This window comes from Gobius niger (assembly GCF_951799975.1).
Source record: "Gobius niger genome assembly, chromosome: 3".
Classification (NCBI taxonomy): domain Eukaryota; kingdom Metazoa; phylum Chordata; class Actinopteri; order Gobiiformes; family Gobiidae; genus Gobius; species Gobius niger.
The window spans coordinates 32,161,706-32,178,698 of record NC_136854.1 but is presented as its reverse complement, the minus strand read 5'-3'; the positions used below and the strand labels follow the sequence as shown (position 1 = coordinate 32,178,698).

Below are 16,993 nucleotides of genomic sequence, written 5' to 3'. Positions count from 1 at the left end.
AATCATCTGGGGACCCCCACCCAAGGCCTCGTGACCCCCTGAGGGATCCCGACCCCCACTTTGGGAACCACTGATCTAGCTGGTCAGTAGGGCCAGCTCCGACCTGGGCTGCCCCACCCCGGACTCATGGACAACACCTCCCACCTACTGCACGGGACTGCAGAGGAACTGAGCAGCTCTTTCAGTGCCAGACTGAGACACCCTCAGTGCAAGAAGGAGCGCAACCACGAGGCCCTCATCCCCACTGCTGTCAGACTGTACAACAAGGCTGTAAAGTAACATGTGCAATAACCCCTTTGCAAAACAAAGTGCAATAATCTCTGTATCAGCGCCACTTTATTTCCTGTACCAGCGTCACTTTCTGACAACCTGCACTAGGACTGTAAACTTTGCACCTCAATATTCTACTTTTTATAATCTGTTCTAATCTAGCTATCCTATTTATATTTATTCCTATTTCCTTATTGTTATAATTCCGCCCCTTGAGATTTTTGCTTTTACCTATTATGCCCTATAATAAAGCAAATGCTGCCAATGTGTCATCGGAACACTGGAGCGACGGTTGCTAGAAATGCGCCTCTGCACACCTATGTAGGTAATTATATTGGCATCCACAACATTAACAATGTCTTCTGTATTTCTGGTTGAACTGGTGTTATCCTCATTGAAAAAAGCAATGTTTTTCTTTAAAAAAATAAGGACATTTTAGGTGACCCCAAACTTTAAACCCCATTATTTAAACCCAACTGTGACTCTACCCCAAGTTCTTCCTGAGTTTCACACCCCATCCATTAAACAAAAGGCAATTATTACATAGCCTTTATTAAATTCAAATACTTTACATTTATTTAACTGTACAAAATGTGGCAGTATGGACATCTTTGATCTTTGGCACAATATTACAACAACAATATACCAATATGTACAACCATAATTATGTAAAATTCACATGTAAAAAACATAAATATGCCATAATTATATAAAAAGTGCATATAAAGAATATAAAGGGTTTGCTTAGGCATACAAAACGCCTGCAACATGTAAACAATATCAACTGAAACTTATAAAATGTCAGAATAAATTAACCATAAAAAATGTGAAAGAATTGGTAGCTTAACTCATGCCACTTCCACACATAAATGGGTCTCTTTGAAAACATAGGCTCTGTATTTCCTGCCAAACAAAAGTCCAAGACTGAGTTCGAAAGATCACAATAATGTTTTCAAACACACCCATTTCCATGTGACCAGGGCATTAGATAAGATTAGAGAAGAAGTAAGTTGACCCTTTATTCACGTCAATCTCTGGAACCTCTAGATCCATGTTTCTGGGACCTCCCAGAGTGTACGATTTACGATTCTGTGCTTTTTGATTTGTCTCATTGTTGAAAACCGTAACGTAGTAACCGGCATCTGCATTGGCCTGCATTGCCTCTTGGCCTTTAAAGTTCAGATCCGCGGCACCTGACCTCCTACTTTGTCTCGCATCCATCATATCTAAATTGAGACCAGACGATGAGATTCTTTGCGAAGCTTGGAAGTCCATATTCGACCCCCTTGCCCTCAAAATGTGATTTTTCCCGGTAAAATCGTCAATGTTAAGATCTGAGCGCGTAAAGTCGATATTGTCACCTACAATTGGGAAGCTGGACCCGATTTTGGCTTTGGGGTTTTTCAAGTGGTAGCTCACATCATCAACGTTCAAATCAGGTATTTTTACACTCCCTGGAACCTCAGACCTTCGTAGTTTTTGTGACGTGGCATTAAGGTGGAATGATGGATTGTCTATGTTGAGATCTGGGTTGCGGAAGCCAGCTTTAGGCATGCTCAAATTCGGGGATCTGTTGTTTCCTGATATCTCCAGGGGCTTCATGTTCATAGAGGGCATTCCCAATCGGCCTTCAGCCCAATCAAGATCAGTACTCGGCCCTTGGAAATCAAAGTCAGACATGTTGACACCTCCCTTAGTTTTTGGTGCTTTTAAATGTACGTCGGGATTGGCCCAACTACCGTTCAAGCCAAAATCACCTCCTCTGACATCAGCATCTGGCAGGTCAACATTTGGCCCCTTTAGTTTTGGTCCTGAAAGACTTACATCTGGCATTTTCATCTTGCCCTTTGGAGCGTCTACATTGAAATTGTGCAAATTAGCATCCACTTTTGGAGCTTTGACTTTGGGTCTTCTAAACGTGACATCGGGTGAGTCGGGAGTGCCAACCTCTAATTTAGGTGCTTTAAGTTCCAACGTTCCTACTTTAGCCTTCGGAGTTCTTAAGTTAAGATTTGGACTGTCTATTTTAGGACCTGAAAACCCAACGTCAGGAACTTTACCATGAGGTTTCTTGATCTTTGCTGATGGACTGCCAAAACCTACATCTGGCATTTCAAAGTTACCTTTAGGCCTTCTGAAGTTGACATCTGGTATGTTGATGTCCGGGCCATCAAAATCTCCATCTATGTCTGGTCCCTTCAGGCCAGGGAATTTTTTGGGCATTTTGAGATTTGGTGAACCCATGTGGACATTGGGGGAGTTTATGTCAAATTGAGGAGCTCTTAAATTCAAGTCCGGACTATCAAACCCACCTTTTATCTTAGGAACCTTCAGGTCAGGAGCGTCTAATCCCCCTTTAAATTTCGGAGCTTTCAAATTAAAATCTGGGGCATCGATACCACCTTTTATCTTTGGGGCTTTCAAATCAAAGTTAGGAGTATCTATACCACCTTTAATTTTGGGAGCCTTTAAATTTACATCAGGAGTGTTCCAGTCTCCTTTGATCTTTGGGGCTTTCAGGTTGAAATCTGGAGACTTCAGATCTGCGTTCATGTCCAAGTTTGGTCCTTTGGGTAAAGTCCCCGAAAGATTCATCTTTGGCATTTTGAGTTTGCTAGAGGGGCCTTTCATGTCCCAGTCTGGAGCATGGAGCTCGGGCATGTTCAGATTGGGCTTTTTGAAGGTCCCATCAAAGTCTGCTTTAGGGGCCTTCAGCTTCAGATTAGGGGCGTTTATGTCCATGTCAGGACCCTCGAACCCTCCATCAATATCAGGGCCACCGAAACCTGGGAGGCTGAACTTGGGCATCTTCATTTTGGGCATTTTGAGTTTAGTTTTTGGTGAACCGATATTCACGTCAGGACCCTCTAACTTTGGGCCTTTGAGGTCTGGCAGGTTCAAGTCTGGACCTTCAATCCCTCCCTTTATCTTTGGAGCCTTTAAGTTAAAGTCCGGGGACTTAAGATCGCCGTCCATCTTCGGACCAGACAAATTAAACTTGGGCATTTTGAGTTTGCCAGACGGACTCATGTCCCAGTCTGGTCCCTGCAGATCAGGCATTTTCAATTTGGCTGAAGGCATGTTTGGATTAAAGTCAGGAGAGTTAACGTCCAGTTTGGGGGCTTTTAGATTGAGGTCAGGCATGTTTAGGTCTGGAGCATCAAACCCTCCACCTAGTTTAGAACCTGACAGATTAAAGTCAGGTTTCTTAAGGTCCCAGTTTGGACCCTCCATTTTTGGACCTGAGAGCCCCAAGTCTGGCATGTTAAAGCTTGGCTTCTTAAATTTACCAGAAAGATCTGGCATTTCTAGATCTGCTTTTGGACCTTTTAGATTTAAATCAGGTGCATTTACATCAAAATCCGGACCATCAAGTTTCCCATCGATCTCAGGTCCCTTGAAACCTGGGAAATTAAATTTGGGCATCTTTAGTTTGGGCATTTTGAATTTGCCTTTGGGTGAACCAAACTTCATATCTGGAGCGTTCATGTCAATGTTAGGACCTTTAAGGTCCACATTAGGCAAGTCTATGTCTGGACCATCAATACCACCTTTAATTTTGGGAGCCTTTAAATTTACATCAGGAGTGTCCCAGGCTCCTTTGATCTTTGGGGCTTTCAGGTTTAAGTCTGGAGACTTCAGATCTGGCATTTTAAGTTTGCCAGAGGGGCCTTTCATGTCCCAGTCTGGAGCATGGAGCTCAGGCATGTTCAGATTGGGCTTTTTAAAGGTCCCAGAGGGACCGGCTACATCGAAGTCTGCTTTAGGGGCCTTCAGCTTCAGATTAGGGCCGTTTATGTCCATGTCAGGACCCTCGAACCCTCCATCAATATCAGGGCCACCGAAACCTGGGAGGCTGAACTTGGGCATCTTCATTTTGGGCATTTTGAGTTTAGTTTTTGGTGAACCGATATTCACGTCAGGACCCTCTAACTTTGGGCCTTTGAGGTCTGGCAGGTTCAGGTCTGGACCTTCAATCCCTCCCTTTATCTTTGGAGCCTTTAAGTTAAAGTCTGACTTTAGATCGCCGTCCATCTTCGGACCAGACAAATTAAACTTGGGCATTTTGAGTTTGCCAGACGGACTCATGTCCCAGTCTGGTCCCTGCAGACCAGGCATCTTCAATTTGGCTGAAGGCATGTTTGGATTAAAGTCAGGAGAGTTAACGTCCAGTTTGGGGGCTTTTAGATTGAGGTCAGGCATGTTTAGGTCTGGAGCATCAAACCCTCCATCTAGTTTAGAACCTGACAGATTAAAGTCAGGTTTCTTAAGGTCCCAGTTTGGACCCTCCATTTTTGGACCCGAGAGCCCTAAGCCCGGCATGTTAAAGCTTGGCTTCTTAAATTTACCAGAAAGATCTGGCATTTCTAGATCTGCTTTTGGCATCTTATAATCAATGTCAGGAACCTCAAAACCACCATCTATGTCAGGCCCTTTGAAACTCGGGAGATTCATTTCTGGCATTTTAATTTTGGGCAACCTAGGTTTGGCTTTAGGTGCACCAAATTCGACATCAGGAGCATCCCAATTAAAATTACTACCTTTTAGATCCACATCAGGTAAGTCCAAGTCAGGTGCCTCTATCCCCCCTTTTACTTTGGGAGCTTTCAAACTTAAATCAGGTGTTTTCAGATATGCATTTAGGTCTGCATTAGTGCCTGAGAATTTGGGCATTTTGATTTTTCCAGAGGGACTAGGAAGATCCCAATCTGGACTTTGAATCTCCGGCATGTTTAAGTCTGGTTTGCTTAGTTTTAAGTCTGGCTTTGGTAAATTAAAATCTGGCGTTTTTAACCCGCCATCTAAACTTGGCATTTTAAACTTAGGCATCTTGATTTTACTTTTGGCTCCTCCTATGTTTAAATCTGGGGTATCAATATTGGGAAGCGTAGCACTGGGACCATTCAAGCTCATCTTTGGCGATTTCCAATTAAAATCAGGTGATTTAAGGCCTGCATTCAAATCCACATCTTTTTTTGGTAATGTGCCAAATAGTTTAAACTTGGGCTTTTTGATCTTACCAGAAGGAGCACTGACATCTAGTTTCCCAGAAGGCAAGTGAGCATCCAAGTCTAGGGTCTTAGCTTTCAGTTTAGCATCAGGCAAATTTAGCTTTGGGGATGGCAAGTCCAGATCGAGACTTGGTCTGTCAAACTCTGGCATTGTTATTTCTGGTAGATCAAAAGAGGGCATTTTGAATTTTGGCGCTTTGAATTTACCATCTACATCCAGGTTTGCTTTTGGCAAATCTGCACTGACTTTTGGTGCCTTGAGATCCGGTGTTGTCAAGCTTACATCATTAGAAAGATCAATTTTGGGTCGAATCAGCTTCGGCCCATCCAAGTCAAGACCTGTATTTTTTAAATCGAACTGTGGTTTCTTTAATTTTCCGTTTAGATCAAATTGTGGTCCTTCCATTTCTGGCATATCAAAGTCGACGTCTGGCGTTTTTCCCGATAGTCTCATTTTGGGCATTTTACCAGAAAATGAAGGATCATCCAAGTTTAAATCTGGGGTTTTGAGTTTTCTTGACAACCGGCCGTCAATATTACCATTAGGAACCTCTGCATTTGGCCCAGATATATCAAAATTTGTCATTTTCAATCCTGGCATCGCAAAATCACCCTTTCCACCTTCAATGTCCAACCGAGGTGCGTTGGCGCTTAAAGACGTGCCTGATAGATTTGTCCGAGGCATGCTTAAATTTGGATCACTTATATTTCCCTCTAAACTAGGAGCTTTAAGTCCACCATTGCCTTCAAATCCTGGCGCTTCAAGACTTGGCAACTGCATACTCGCCCTCGTCGAATAGTCGGGTATTTCGGACAAACTTCCTGAGAGATTCACGTCATTACTGTTCAATTCAAGGCCGTTTGCGTTTAGTCCATACTCCGATCCACCAAGACCCATAGGCGGAAGGTTCATGTTACTGCCACTGTAATCTCCATCTAGCGAACCAGACAATTCGCCGTCCAAGTTCTGTTGTTTTGGTTTGTGGAGACCAAAGTCCACTCCGAGACGCGGCAGGTCGGAGACGAGGTTAGGTTTGGATGAACTCGGTTTAAGAGAGACGCCTCCGTTGAGTTGGGCGTCGGCGTCCGCGGAGCTGCTCCTCAAGAACTTCTTGATTTTGTTGTTGTACAGTTTGTTGTAGGAGTCGTTCAGCATCTGAAAAAGATATACATCATGGATATTTTGAAACTTGTTTGATTTGCAAATATAGATACATTGTTTTGACTGGATTATAGATCATAAAGTAATGGATAGATTTTGCACTATATGGAGAAACTGCTAACAAGACACTTTAATTGTCTCCCCACCAACTATTAAGTGTGCAATAACCCCTTTTTCTTTTTGTCCGGTTTCCAGTTTCTTTCCGGTTTCTTTTTAGACCAGGGGTGTCCAAACTACGGCCCAACTGCAGCCCCTTTTAATTGGCCCGCTGAAAATTAAAATTTATTAAAAATATAATTGATTTTTTTTCTTTTTAAACAATTGAATATGTCCCACATATGAAACAAGCGCTTGACTCATGTAATTCTCAGTTTTAACGCTCGGTGGCGCTGCTGTCTTGAACAAGGCAGTGGTGCAGGCCAACTCAGAGCAATCAAAGGAAAAACAAAACAAAAACGAACAAACAAAAGATGGCAGAGAAAAGGAAACGCAAGATTGAACAAGAGGGTTGAAAATTTCAGCCACATGTGTTTGTTTAATCTGCAACGATACTGTTGCTGTAATGAACACAGTATTCATGTGTTAATAATCACACTTCCTAATAAATTCAGTCAGTTGATGTTAATATTCTTTTGAAGTGATTAATGTTAAGTTACTGTCAGCTATACATCTCAATCTGTGCTGGTGAGTAATTGTGTTATTTCGCTGTGGATTAACTTTTTTCTTTGGTGAAAAATAAATGAAAATCCATTAATAGAAAGCTGTGATGAAGGCAGTTTTTTTACTTTAAAGGAGCTTTACCGGATTGTACAAAGAAACAGGGTCACTCAAATTTCAAAATGCTATTTTCTGGTCCAAACTCATCTCAAACTTTCCTAATGCATTTACAACATCAAAATTCGAGTTTAAACCAGGTTTCACAACTTTCAGGGAGGAAAACTGTCACTTCACCGCTACCCTGACATTTCATGACTGTTTAAAGGCTTTAAAAACAGTGTTTTTTGGATAAATGTCTACTGCTTGTTCAATAAAAACACTATACAATATTTAATAGGATCTATGACAAATTCATTTTGATTTGGGTTGGGTTGATTTGTGGCTTGTCATCCTAGGCCCTAGGGTGATGGTGAGTCTCAAAGCCATACGACCTGGAAACCACTGTCTATAGGACGTGTTAGCTTTACCAAACATCACATCTGTGTCTTATAAAGTTTTGTCTAAGTTCAAACCATACCAAACTAATAATTAACGGCTTATGAAAATGGTTTATCACTATTCATTTTCAACACATTGACTCACAGTCCCCGGGGTCTTGTTGACGTGGCCCACGTTGATGTCGTCCAGGTTTTCCAGGCTCCTGCTCAGATTGCTCTTTGTCAGGACTCGGACTTTAGAGTTAAACGGCTCCATGGCCTTTAGCACCTGCAGCACCTCTTCTTTAGACAGATCATCAAAGTTTATGGCCGCGCCCAACAGCTCATCTCCTGAAGACAAAAACACAACAGTGGATAGTATAGTTAGATAGTATAAGTTATTTCTTCTTTCTGCTCCTTTTCATTCATGTGTTAAATGCTGTTGTGGCATTTGCTGATTGCATATTTTAATCAAGTTTAACATGAGACAGTTGTACAGTATCTTGCTCTTTAAAAAATACATGATTCAAATGTTGGGCCTTTACCTGCTCTGAGCTGCTGTGTGTTCGAGCTGCTGTTGATGCTGGAGATGACCACCCCTCCATCGTCCGACTGTTCCAGCGTCAAACCCTCAGAGAGACTCCGCCCTCTGCGATGGGTCAACTACAACACACACAACCAGAAATCAATCAATTGGAGCTGCTGGATAGAGCTGCTAAGAAACAGGAGGCAGGAGATCAAAGAGCATGCAACTTGCAGCTTCCAGCCCGACCAAATGTTACTGTAATGTCACGTTTTACAGAGGGACAATAGAGATAATCCTGTTCAGCTGTATCACCGTGTGGTATGGGGCCTGCACTGCACTCTGCCTTAGTGAGAGCCCCTCAGAAGAGTTTTGCGCATAACTAAGGAGTTTGCAATCACTATCTCACTATTTTTTTCCCTTTTCCTGTCAATCTTAAGTGTATGACTATAGGCAGATTCTATTTCTACATGGTTATACAGAGCTTGTACATATGGGTATATTTGGTATAGCAGGGCTGAGCGAAACTGAAGTGTGTATATTTTTGTATTATCAGAATGTAAGAGATGTGCCTTGGTATAAGTCTTAAGTACCATATGGTGTATTTCTTCTGTACGACTGTAAATGATAAATCCTTTATGACATTTTGTACGATCATAAACGATGTATATTAATACGTAAGCACAGACTCATGCATCGGTTTCTTGCATGAGCGTAGCTAAAAGTTTATGTGATGATTACTTGAATAAGAGATAAGGGGTATGTTTATTAAGTTCTTTGTCGTCTTGTCTTGTTTTTGTTTTTCTTCTGTAAAAATGTTTGAAATACTTTTCTGCTCAAATGACTAAATAAATGAATAAATGAAATGAATGAATCCCCTTTTTTTTTCAAAGTTATAGCTGTAACTCATGATTAATCCAAAAAGAATTAGTACATTGATCATGAATGAATCGCAAATGAATCATATACTATATGTTTTAATCAAAATACACTCCTGTATCTGAGCACACGCATTACCTTAAGGACAAAGCACTTGTGTTAACTACATATTGTTGAGCCAGGGGCCATGATGAGGCACTTTACGTAACACTCTCTACTCTACTTTATGTACCTAAAGGTTTGCAGATTCTGTTCAAAATGTTCATAACCCAAAGGAAATTCATCTAAAATGTGATTATCAATGGGTGTAGAAATGCTGAAAGCCTTGATCGAGTTGAACTGTGAGCAAATGCTTTCAATCTGAGCCTGGCCTAGAAAAATTAACCACAATTAATCGTGATTTATCAAATTTCAAAAGTGTGATTAATCCGATTAAAAAGAATGAATCAATTGACAGCACTGCTTTTAAGTAAAAAACAATACAGATGCCACTTGCCATGATTTTGTTGATGTAACTAGTGCACTAGTGTGAGAGAAGAGGATGGAGGGGATAGTGTTTAGTAATTACTGAGAAAAGACAGTTAAGTAATCACTCATTTGTTCTCAGTAGTAAAAATGTATGAGAAAACTGTGTTCGAGCATCTTCAACTTAGCATTTTTTTTTAACAAAGAGCTTCTAAACACTCAGGTTAAACCAATGGGAAAAGTCACAAGTACAAAAGGTTTTGATTGTGAGGCGGGTCATGCCATGGTTTACCGTTTCTGTCTTTAGGGGCGAGTTAAATTCACAGCGGTTCAAATCTACAAAAGGGAAATGTTTACAGACAGATTCAGTCTTTCAAAGAATGAGAAACATGAGCTCTGCTTGTCTGTGAATGCAACACAACGACATGTTTAAGGCTGGAGGGAAATGTAAGTGTTTTGTGCAGAACATACAGGGGATTAGTTTGGTGATAATTGAAAGTGTCAGGAGTTTAAGAGCCAGTATAATGTTTTTAAGGCACGATTAGAGACAAAAAATGAATATTTAAAATGACTGATGAGGAGTTTTCTGATTGAATTCTTGAATAAGCAGGTATTGCATCATGTCCCGGTACATTCCAGTGCCAGGCTTATTTTTGACCTGGTTAAGCCACAGATTAGGTTTGTGTTAGTCGTGTTGTAGCACTAGTTCTGTCTGATTTGGGTTCTTGTTAACCTCTTAACTCTGACCTTTTTTTGTCACATTTTTTAAGCGTTTCTGTCGTGTTTTTCGTAGTTTTTCATCTAATTTTTGCCACCTTTTTTCCCTCTTTCGTGGCTTTCTTGTTGTCTTTTTGTTGATTTTTCAGCACATTTTTGTCGCTCTTGTTCCACGTTATTGTCACATGTTTTAGTTATGTTCTCGTCATTTTTAATCGCTTTTTTGTTGTTGTTTTTCTGAAGTTTTTGTCACGTTTTGGTTGTTTTGTTATTGTGTTATTGTTGCCTTTCCCAGAACTTTTTTCTTGCTCATTTGCCACTTTTTAACCCCTGCCTTAACTGAGCACATTTTCACCAGTTCAGCTTTATCCAAATCTAAAAGCTTCTCCACTGGTGCTCACAGCCTATAGGCCAGTGTAACGACTCAATTCAAAGCTAAGACCTACAAAACTAATCATAACTTTTTTGTTGCATTGTCGAAGTGTTAATGTCACATTTTTGTCATGTCTTCGTCTTTTTTTGTCTTTTTTTCTTGTATTATTGTTGCTTTTTCATCTCTTTTTTCGCCGCTTTTCTTTACGTGTTTTTGTCATGTTTTTGTTACGTTTTTGTTGTGTTATTGTAGCTTTTCCCACACATTTTTCTCGCTCTCACGTTGCTTCTTTGTCACTTTTTTGTCATGTTTTCATCCTCATTTCTGTCGTATTTTTGTTGCTTTTTCATCTCTTTTTTCGCCGCTTTTCTTTACGTGTTTTTGTCATGTTTTTGTCACGTTTTTTGTTGCGTTATTGCAGCTTTTCCCACACATTTTTGTCGCTCTTACGTCACTTTTTTGTCATGTTTTCATCCTAATTTTTGTCGTTTTTTTGAAGAATCTTTAAGTAAAGCCAAACTGGAGAAAATGTGCTTGGTTCAGGTGGGGGTTAAGCGTTCAGTCACATCCTTATGAAGCCAAATATTACCTGTGTTTGCCTTTAACATAAAAGGTTTACAATAACTCTCTATAAACATTGCGTGGCATTGATTATTAAAATTCTTCAATGCAATAAGTTTGTTGCTCAGTGGATTAGATCTGCTTGATCAGCTCTTACATAACCACTGGCACAACACAGAGCCGCCCTGGTGACGGCGCATTGTTATTATCAGTCTCAGTGTTTTGGGTGTGTCCGGCCGAGCTCACGAGGAGTTTCTCACAAAAAAATGTAAACTGAAAGTCTGAGCGGCGCAGGGCGTGAGTTCAGTAAACGCCTGGTTTGTTCTGGTCTCTCCTCGGGCCCGAAACAACAAACAGGTTCATCTGGAGCAGTTGTTGTTCGAGGATGTGTATTTACACCAGGTAACGGGACACGCCCACGGCTCTTTAGAGAAGAATATGCTGTGAATATCAGAAAGTAAGAGTAATGCTAGTGGTTGTAGGTCCTGAGTTCGATTCCCAAGTGCAACGGTTACCCCCATCAACCCGAGAGGTCTTCGGTTTAGTTCACTGGGGTTCCCAATATTGAACGTCGCCTTCACCGAACACATTTTCTCCAGTTCAGCTTTAGCCAAATCTAAAAGCTTCTCGACTGGAAAGCAACACTGTAAGGCCTCATTTGAAAGCTAAGGCCTACAAAACTGATCGTAACGTTTTTGTTGCTTGTTACCTCGTTTATGTCACATTTTTTAGGTGTTTTTGTCATTTTTTTGTTATTTTTCCGTTGCTTTTTTAGTCATGTTTTGTCACATTTTTGTCACTTATTTGTTGCGTTTTTGTCACATTTTTGTGAGTTTTCATCCTCGTTTTTGTTGCTATTCTGATGCTTTTTTTCCCAAGAGGCTTTTAGATTTGGGTAAAGCCAAACTGGAGAAAATGTGCTCGGTTTAGGTGTGGATTAAGAAAAAAACTAAAATGTGCATCAGTTTGTGTTTCTAACTCTGCAGAATATGGCGATATGGCTGAACAATTATCATTTTATTTTATCGTTTTCATATTGATTGATCTTGATTTTCAATGTGATTTTTTAACGATAGAAAAAAAAGTGTGATTCTATTGACATATCCCAATACATTATCATTTTGTTGACAACAATGAGAGCGGGAGCTAACATGGTAACGGTTATTTGTGGCTCAAACTTCTTCCCAACTTTCTTCATTCTTCAACTTTCACATTTCTAACATCCCACTTCTTCATCAGGATGAGTTTTACAACGTACAGGGTCAATGTCAAACCTAGCTTTCATGCTCACAATTGATAAAAATGCTTTATAAATACATGAACAGTCTTTTTCCCACAAACCACTGCTTATTCAATACTCAAAACTAATAATATAATAAATATCTTTTGAGGCATATTAGACAAAGTATCGGAAAAAATGTCTTATCAGGTACCTCTGAGGCCCCCTCTTTGGAAATGGGTCTTCATTTGCCCCAGTGGCACTGAGGGACAAGCCAAAAAAAGAAAAAGTTCCCCCTAAACCTAAGTATTTTGCAAAGTGGGTTGACCAAGGAGACAACACGAGTATGCCTCTCCATATAACTTTGTAATCTTCCTAGTTGCATAAATGACATAACTGCCTCATGGATTGATACTACAGAGTTTATGGCTTGGTGTAACGCATTTATGGTTTACTAGAGTCAAAGTTCACACGTGATAAAGTAAAACAAAGCAACAGAAAGGCGACAATCACAAACCCTTATGGAAAAAGTAAAGAATCTACTGACCGTGCACGGATCTTTCAATATCTAGAACAATTATATAAAGAGCTAGCATTAGTCGTGCTTTAATTTGAACTATTACTGACAACTTTTCCTATAAAGGATGAGTAGATTAGCCAATTGTGGTTGTGTTCAAGATCCAGAAGAGTCTAAGGTTATGTTTTTTCACACGTCAGATCTCATTTTGGACTTGACAACACGCTCTCCTCCTTTAATGACAAAACTCAATCCAATGAGTGTCTACAGTAAAGGTTTTCACTTTTCACATATCGTCGATTGACTTTATTTGGCTGGAGGCTTTAAACAGCTGAATACGAGGCGTGTTTTTAATCAATATCTTTTGCATCACAGAAGCCTCGTTCCGGTGTTGAATTTTTGGTGGGACCCATGGAAAACAAAGAAAGCTGAAGTTCTGGGCTGAACCTGAGATGTTTGGCCCCATGTTCGATCATGAGATATTACAGAGATGATTATAGTCGGGTGAAAAGTAGGGAAAGAGGAGAAGTATCAAGAAAACTCAAATATCATCCGCATCCTGTTACCGTCTTACCATCTCTCCGCTGCATCTTTGCCTCTCACACAAACTGACCTCATCTCTCTTGTTTCCTGATAGCTCTAATCTCCTCAGCATTGATCCTCCTCTGTCCTCACCAAAAAAAAACTAAGATGAGCTTTCCCTGTAACAGCAGCAGTCTGATGAATGCAAAGACCAATTTACAGCAATTGTCCCTAAAATACAATATCTACTGTGTCTGTTTCGGATATATGTCTGTTTCGGCCTTGCATTGGCTTTTGCAGAACTTTAGCGAGAATATTTACTTTTGTCAAAGAACTACAGATGTTTTAAAAGCCTTTTTGGCAGAATTATTAATATATGACGACCCAAATAAACCAACCAACCAACCAACCAACCAACCAACGAATCAATGAACCAACCAACCATACGAATCAACCAACGAACCAACCAACCAACCAACCATACGAATCAACCAACGAATCAATGAACCAACATACCAACAAACCAACTCACCAACGAATCAACCAACGAACCAACCAACCAACCAACCAACCAACCAACCAACGACCCAACAAATCAACGAATCAACCAACCAACCAACCAACGGATCAACGAATCAACCAACCAACCAACGGATCAACCAACGAACCAACCAACGAACCAACCAACGGATCAACAAATCAACGAACCAACCAACCAACCAACAAACCAACGAATCAACGAACCAACCAACGAACCAACTAACATACCAACTAGTCATTGAACCAACCAACCAACCAACCAACCAACCAACAAACATATCAACCAACCAACAAACCAACAAACCAACCAACCAACGAACCAACAGATCAACCAAACAGCCAACCAACCAACAAACAAAAAGTGGCTTTTAAGAACAAATGGTTGAAAAGGTAAGGGCTGTAAAGGGCTGTACGATATGGCAGAACAACAACGAACCAACCAACCAACTAACATACCAACCAACGAATCAACGAACCAACCAGCCAACCAACCAACCAACATACCTTTGAATCAACGAACCAACGAACCAACCAACCAACCAACCAACCAACCAACCAACCAACCAACCAACCAACCAACCAACCAACCAACCAACACATCAACCAAACAGCCAACCAACCAACAAACAAAAAGTGGCTTTTAAGAACAAATGGTTGAAAAGGTAAGTGCTGTAAAGGGCTGTACGATATGGCAGAACAAGTACGGTAATCACAATTTTATTTTATCTTTTTCATATTGATTGATCTGGATTTTTTATGTGTTTTTTTTTTTTATAATAGAAATAAATACATGCAGCTGATTCATTAAACAAACCTTTTACACAAACAGTTTCATTTAACCCACAAACATCTTCCATTGTCTCGTCCAAACTCCAAAACTGGGAGCTGTTTCTGCCAACTGTAAACCTGACAATTGTAAAGTATCACGACGATTATTGAGATTGACAAATGCTGAAGATATTGATATCCTCCTTGTTGCATGTTAACTTTAGGGAGCTACTTCTGTTTGTAACTCAGTCCACTCTCAGGGCTATTTGACGTGAACGGTTCCAAACCAAATCATAAGAAACATCATGTGGAGATATGAAACAAGACTTGGAAAAGCTCTTTGCAGATGTTCCTCCATTGTGGCACAAAGTTTTATTCCCGTATTTCACAGTTTAGAAAGAACCTCATTGCTGCCATTTGTCTTTGGGAACAGGTCGCTAATCATTAAAGCTGTAAATAGATCATTTACAATGGTGGGAATCAACCCAATTTTGTGTGAAAATGTGGTTCGACTAAACCACAGATAACAAGGCAGATGTAGTTGGTAGAGACGACCTGTGTGATCGTCATTATTGCACACTATAATTTCGCCCTTGAGCAAGACACCCATGAAAGTCTCCCTGTGACGGGTTGTGGTCATAGTTGGCACAAATCGGCAGCTGCACCTCTGTCAGTTTTCCTCAGAGCACCTGACATTGACCACTCTCTAAAGTTTAAACCACTAAATCACTTTGTCATTGTTTCCACCTCGTCTCATCTTTAAGAATTTATAAACTGGAGCTGAACCCTGACGGAGACTCTACGCTATGCAACGGAAACCAGCACCCACAGAGCATTGTTTTTTACTAGTACGACTGAATGATAATGTAAAAGATTTCATTTTTCTGACAAACATAGTAATGAGATTTGTGAATTACTATACGTTTTTATATCAGGATTCTGTTAATGACACATGTTTTATACACGCTAACAGTGGAGAGAAGGCTGATCTCATCTGATAAGCTAAAACAAGAATGACATGCATTTCAGAGTATGTTTGTAAAGCTCTAAACTGCAGAGAAGGCAGGTTTTATACACATGGCCTCCTAATTGTTGTTGTTAATTATTCAGACTGGCTTTTAACACTCAGTAATGCTGCACCATATTACTTTTCACTTTACTTGTATTTGTTTTATTGCAGTGATCGTTTTGATTCTATTTTTACCTTTATAGTTACCACTTTAGTCACCTCGAGTGCTGTAAATGGCTTTATAAACAAAAGTTAATTAATTTTGATTCAGAGCCAATGCATTTTGCAGCCCTTTTACCTCGACTATAAATATCTCTTATAATTAGGCCTGTCATGACAACCAAATATGATCGAGATATTGAATCAGGAAAATATTGAGATAAACGATATTATTGAAGACATTTTTATTTTTTATTTTTTTATTGACCTTTATTTAACCAGGATAGTCCCACTGAGATTAAGAATCTCTTTTTCAGGGGAGTCCTGGCCCCAGAGGGGAATCTATTGTACATGTTTTAGTGGTAGGGGAAACCGGAGAACCCAGAGGAAACTTATGCAGCCACGGGGAGAACACGCAAACTCCACACAGAAAGGCCCCGTCCAGGTGGGAATCGAACCCGGGACCTTCTTGCTGTGAGGCGTGAGCGATAACCACTGCGCCACCGTGCCGCCCACATGCCACAGAAACGAACTCCGAAGCTTAAAAATGAAAGTAAAGATTTGTCCGAGAAAGTAATATCCCACAAAACTTACTTTGGGTTAAAAAAAAAAGTATTACATGAGAGAAATGGGAAAAAGATGCATATAAATGTACAGCCGATAAATATTGAGGCCAAAAATGTCTTTTTTATCTGTAATTTATTGAACAATGAGTCGATACAGTAATTATCGCCTACTTAGTAATTACTTGTAAACTTGTGGGTAGAATTTAAATGTTTTTTGCATTTCATTTTCCAGTAGCAATCGTTGTTGTGGTAGTAGTAGTACTTTTGAATACACAACAAGCGTTTTCCTAGAAAGCTGTTGAATAGCTGAAGTTCAGTTGCAACAATTGTTCAGCGATAACTCAAAAAGTTGCTGGTTCGAGCCCTGCCCTTGAGCAAGACACTCTTTGTGCCTTGTCTGCATAAACTAAACTAAACTTGCGATGTATCTTTGATTAAAAAAAAAAAAATAGTGAACATTTAAATCACAAGTGACATAAACAATGACTTCACTGACCTGCTCCATGCCTGTATTTTCTTGTAGTAGTAGTAGTAGTAGTAGCAGTAGCAGCAGTAGTGGCGGTAGCAGTTGTTACTCCATGCTGTCCCCCTGTGCTGT

General features: G+C 40.2%; 1 protein-coding gene across 1 annotated transcript; it reads right to left on the bottom strand.

Moving 5' to 3' along the window:
- Positions 1 to 1,254: 1,254 nt before the first annotated feature.
- Positions 1,255 to 16,993, bottom strand: LOC306961086 (uncharacterized protein; the record flags this gene model as incomplete). Its single annotated transcript, XM_079553697.1, has 4 exons — positions 16,892 to 16,993; positions 8,123 to 8,240; positions 7,744 to 7,928; positions 1,255 to 6,438 (listed from the first exon to the last, which is right to left on the bottom strand). Exons 1-4 carry the CDS (start codon positions 16,898 to 16,900, stop codon positions 1,255 to 1,257), a joined length of 5,496 nt encoding a protein of 1,831 aa, XP_079409823.1. The 5' UTR covers positions 16,901 to 16,993.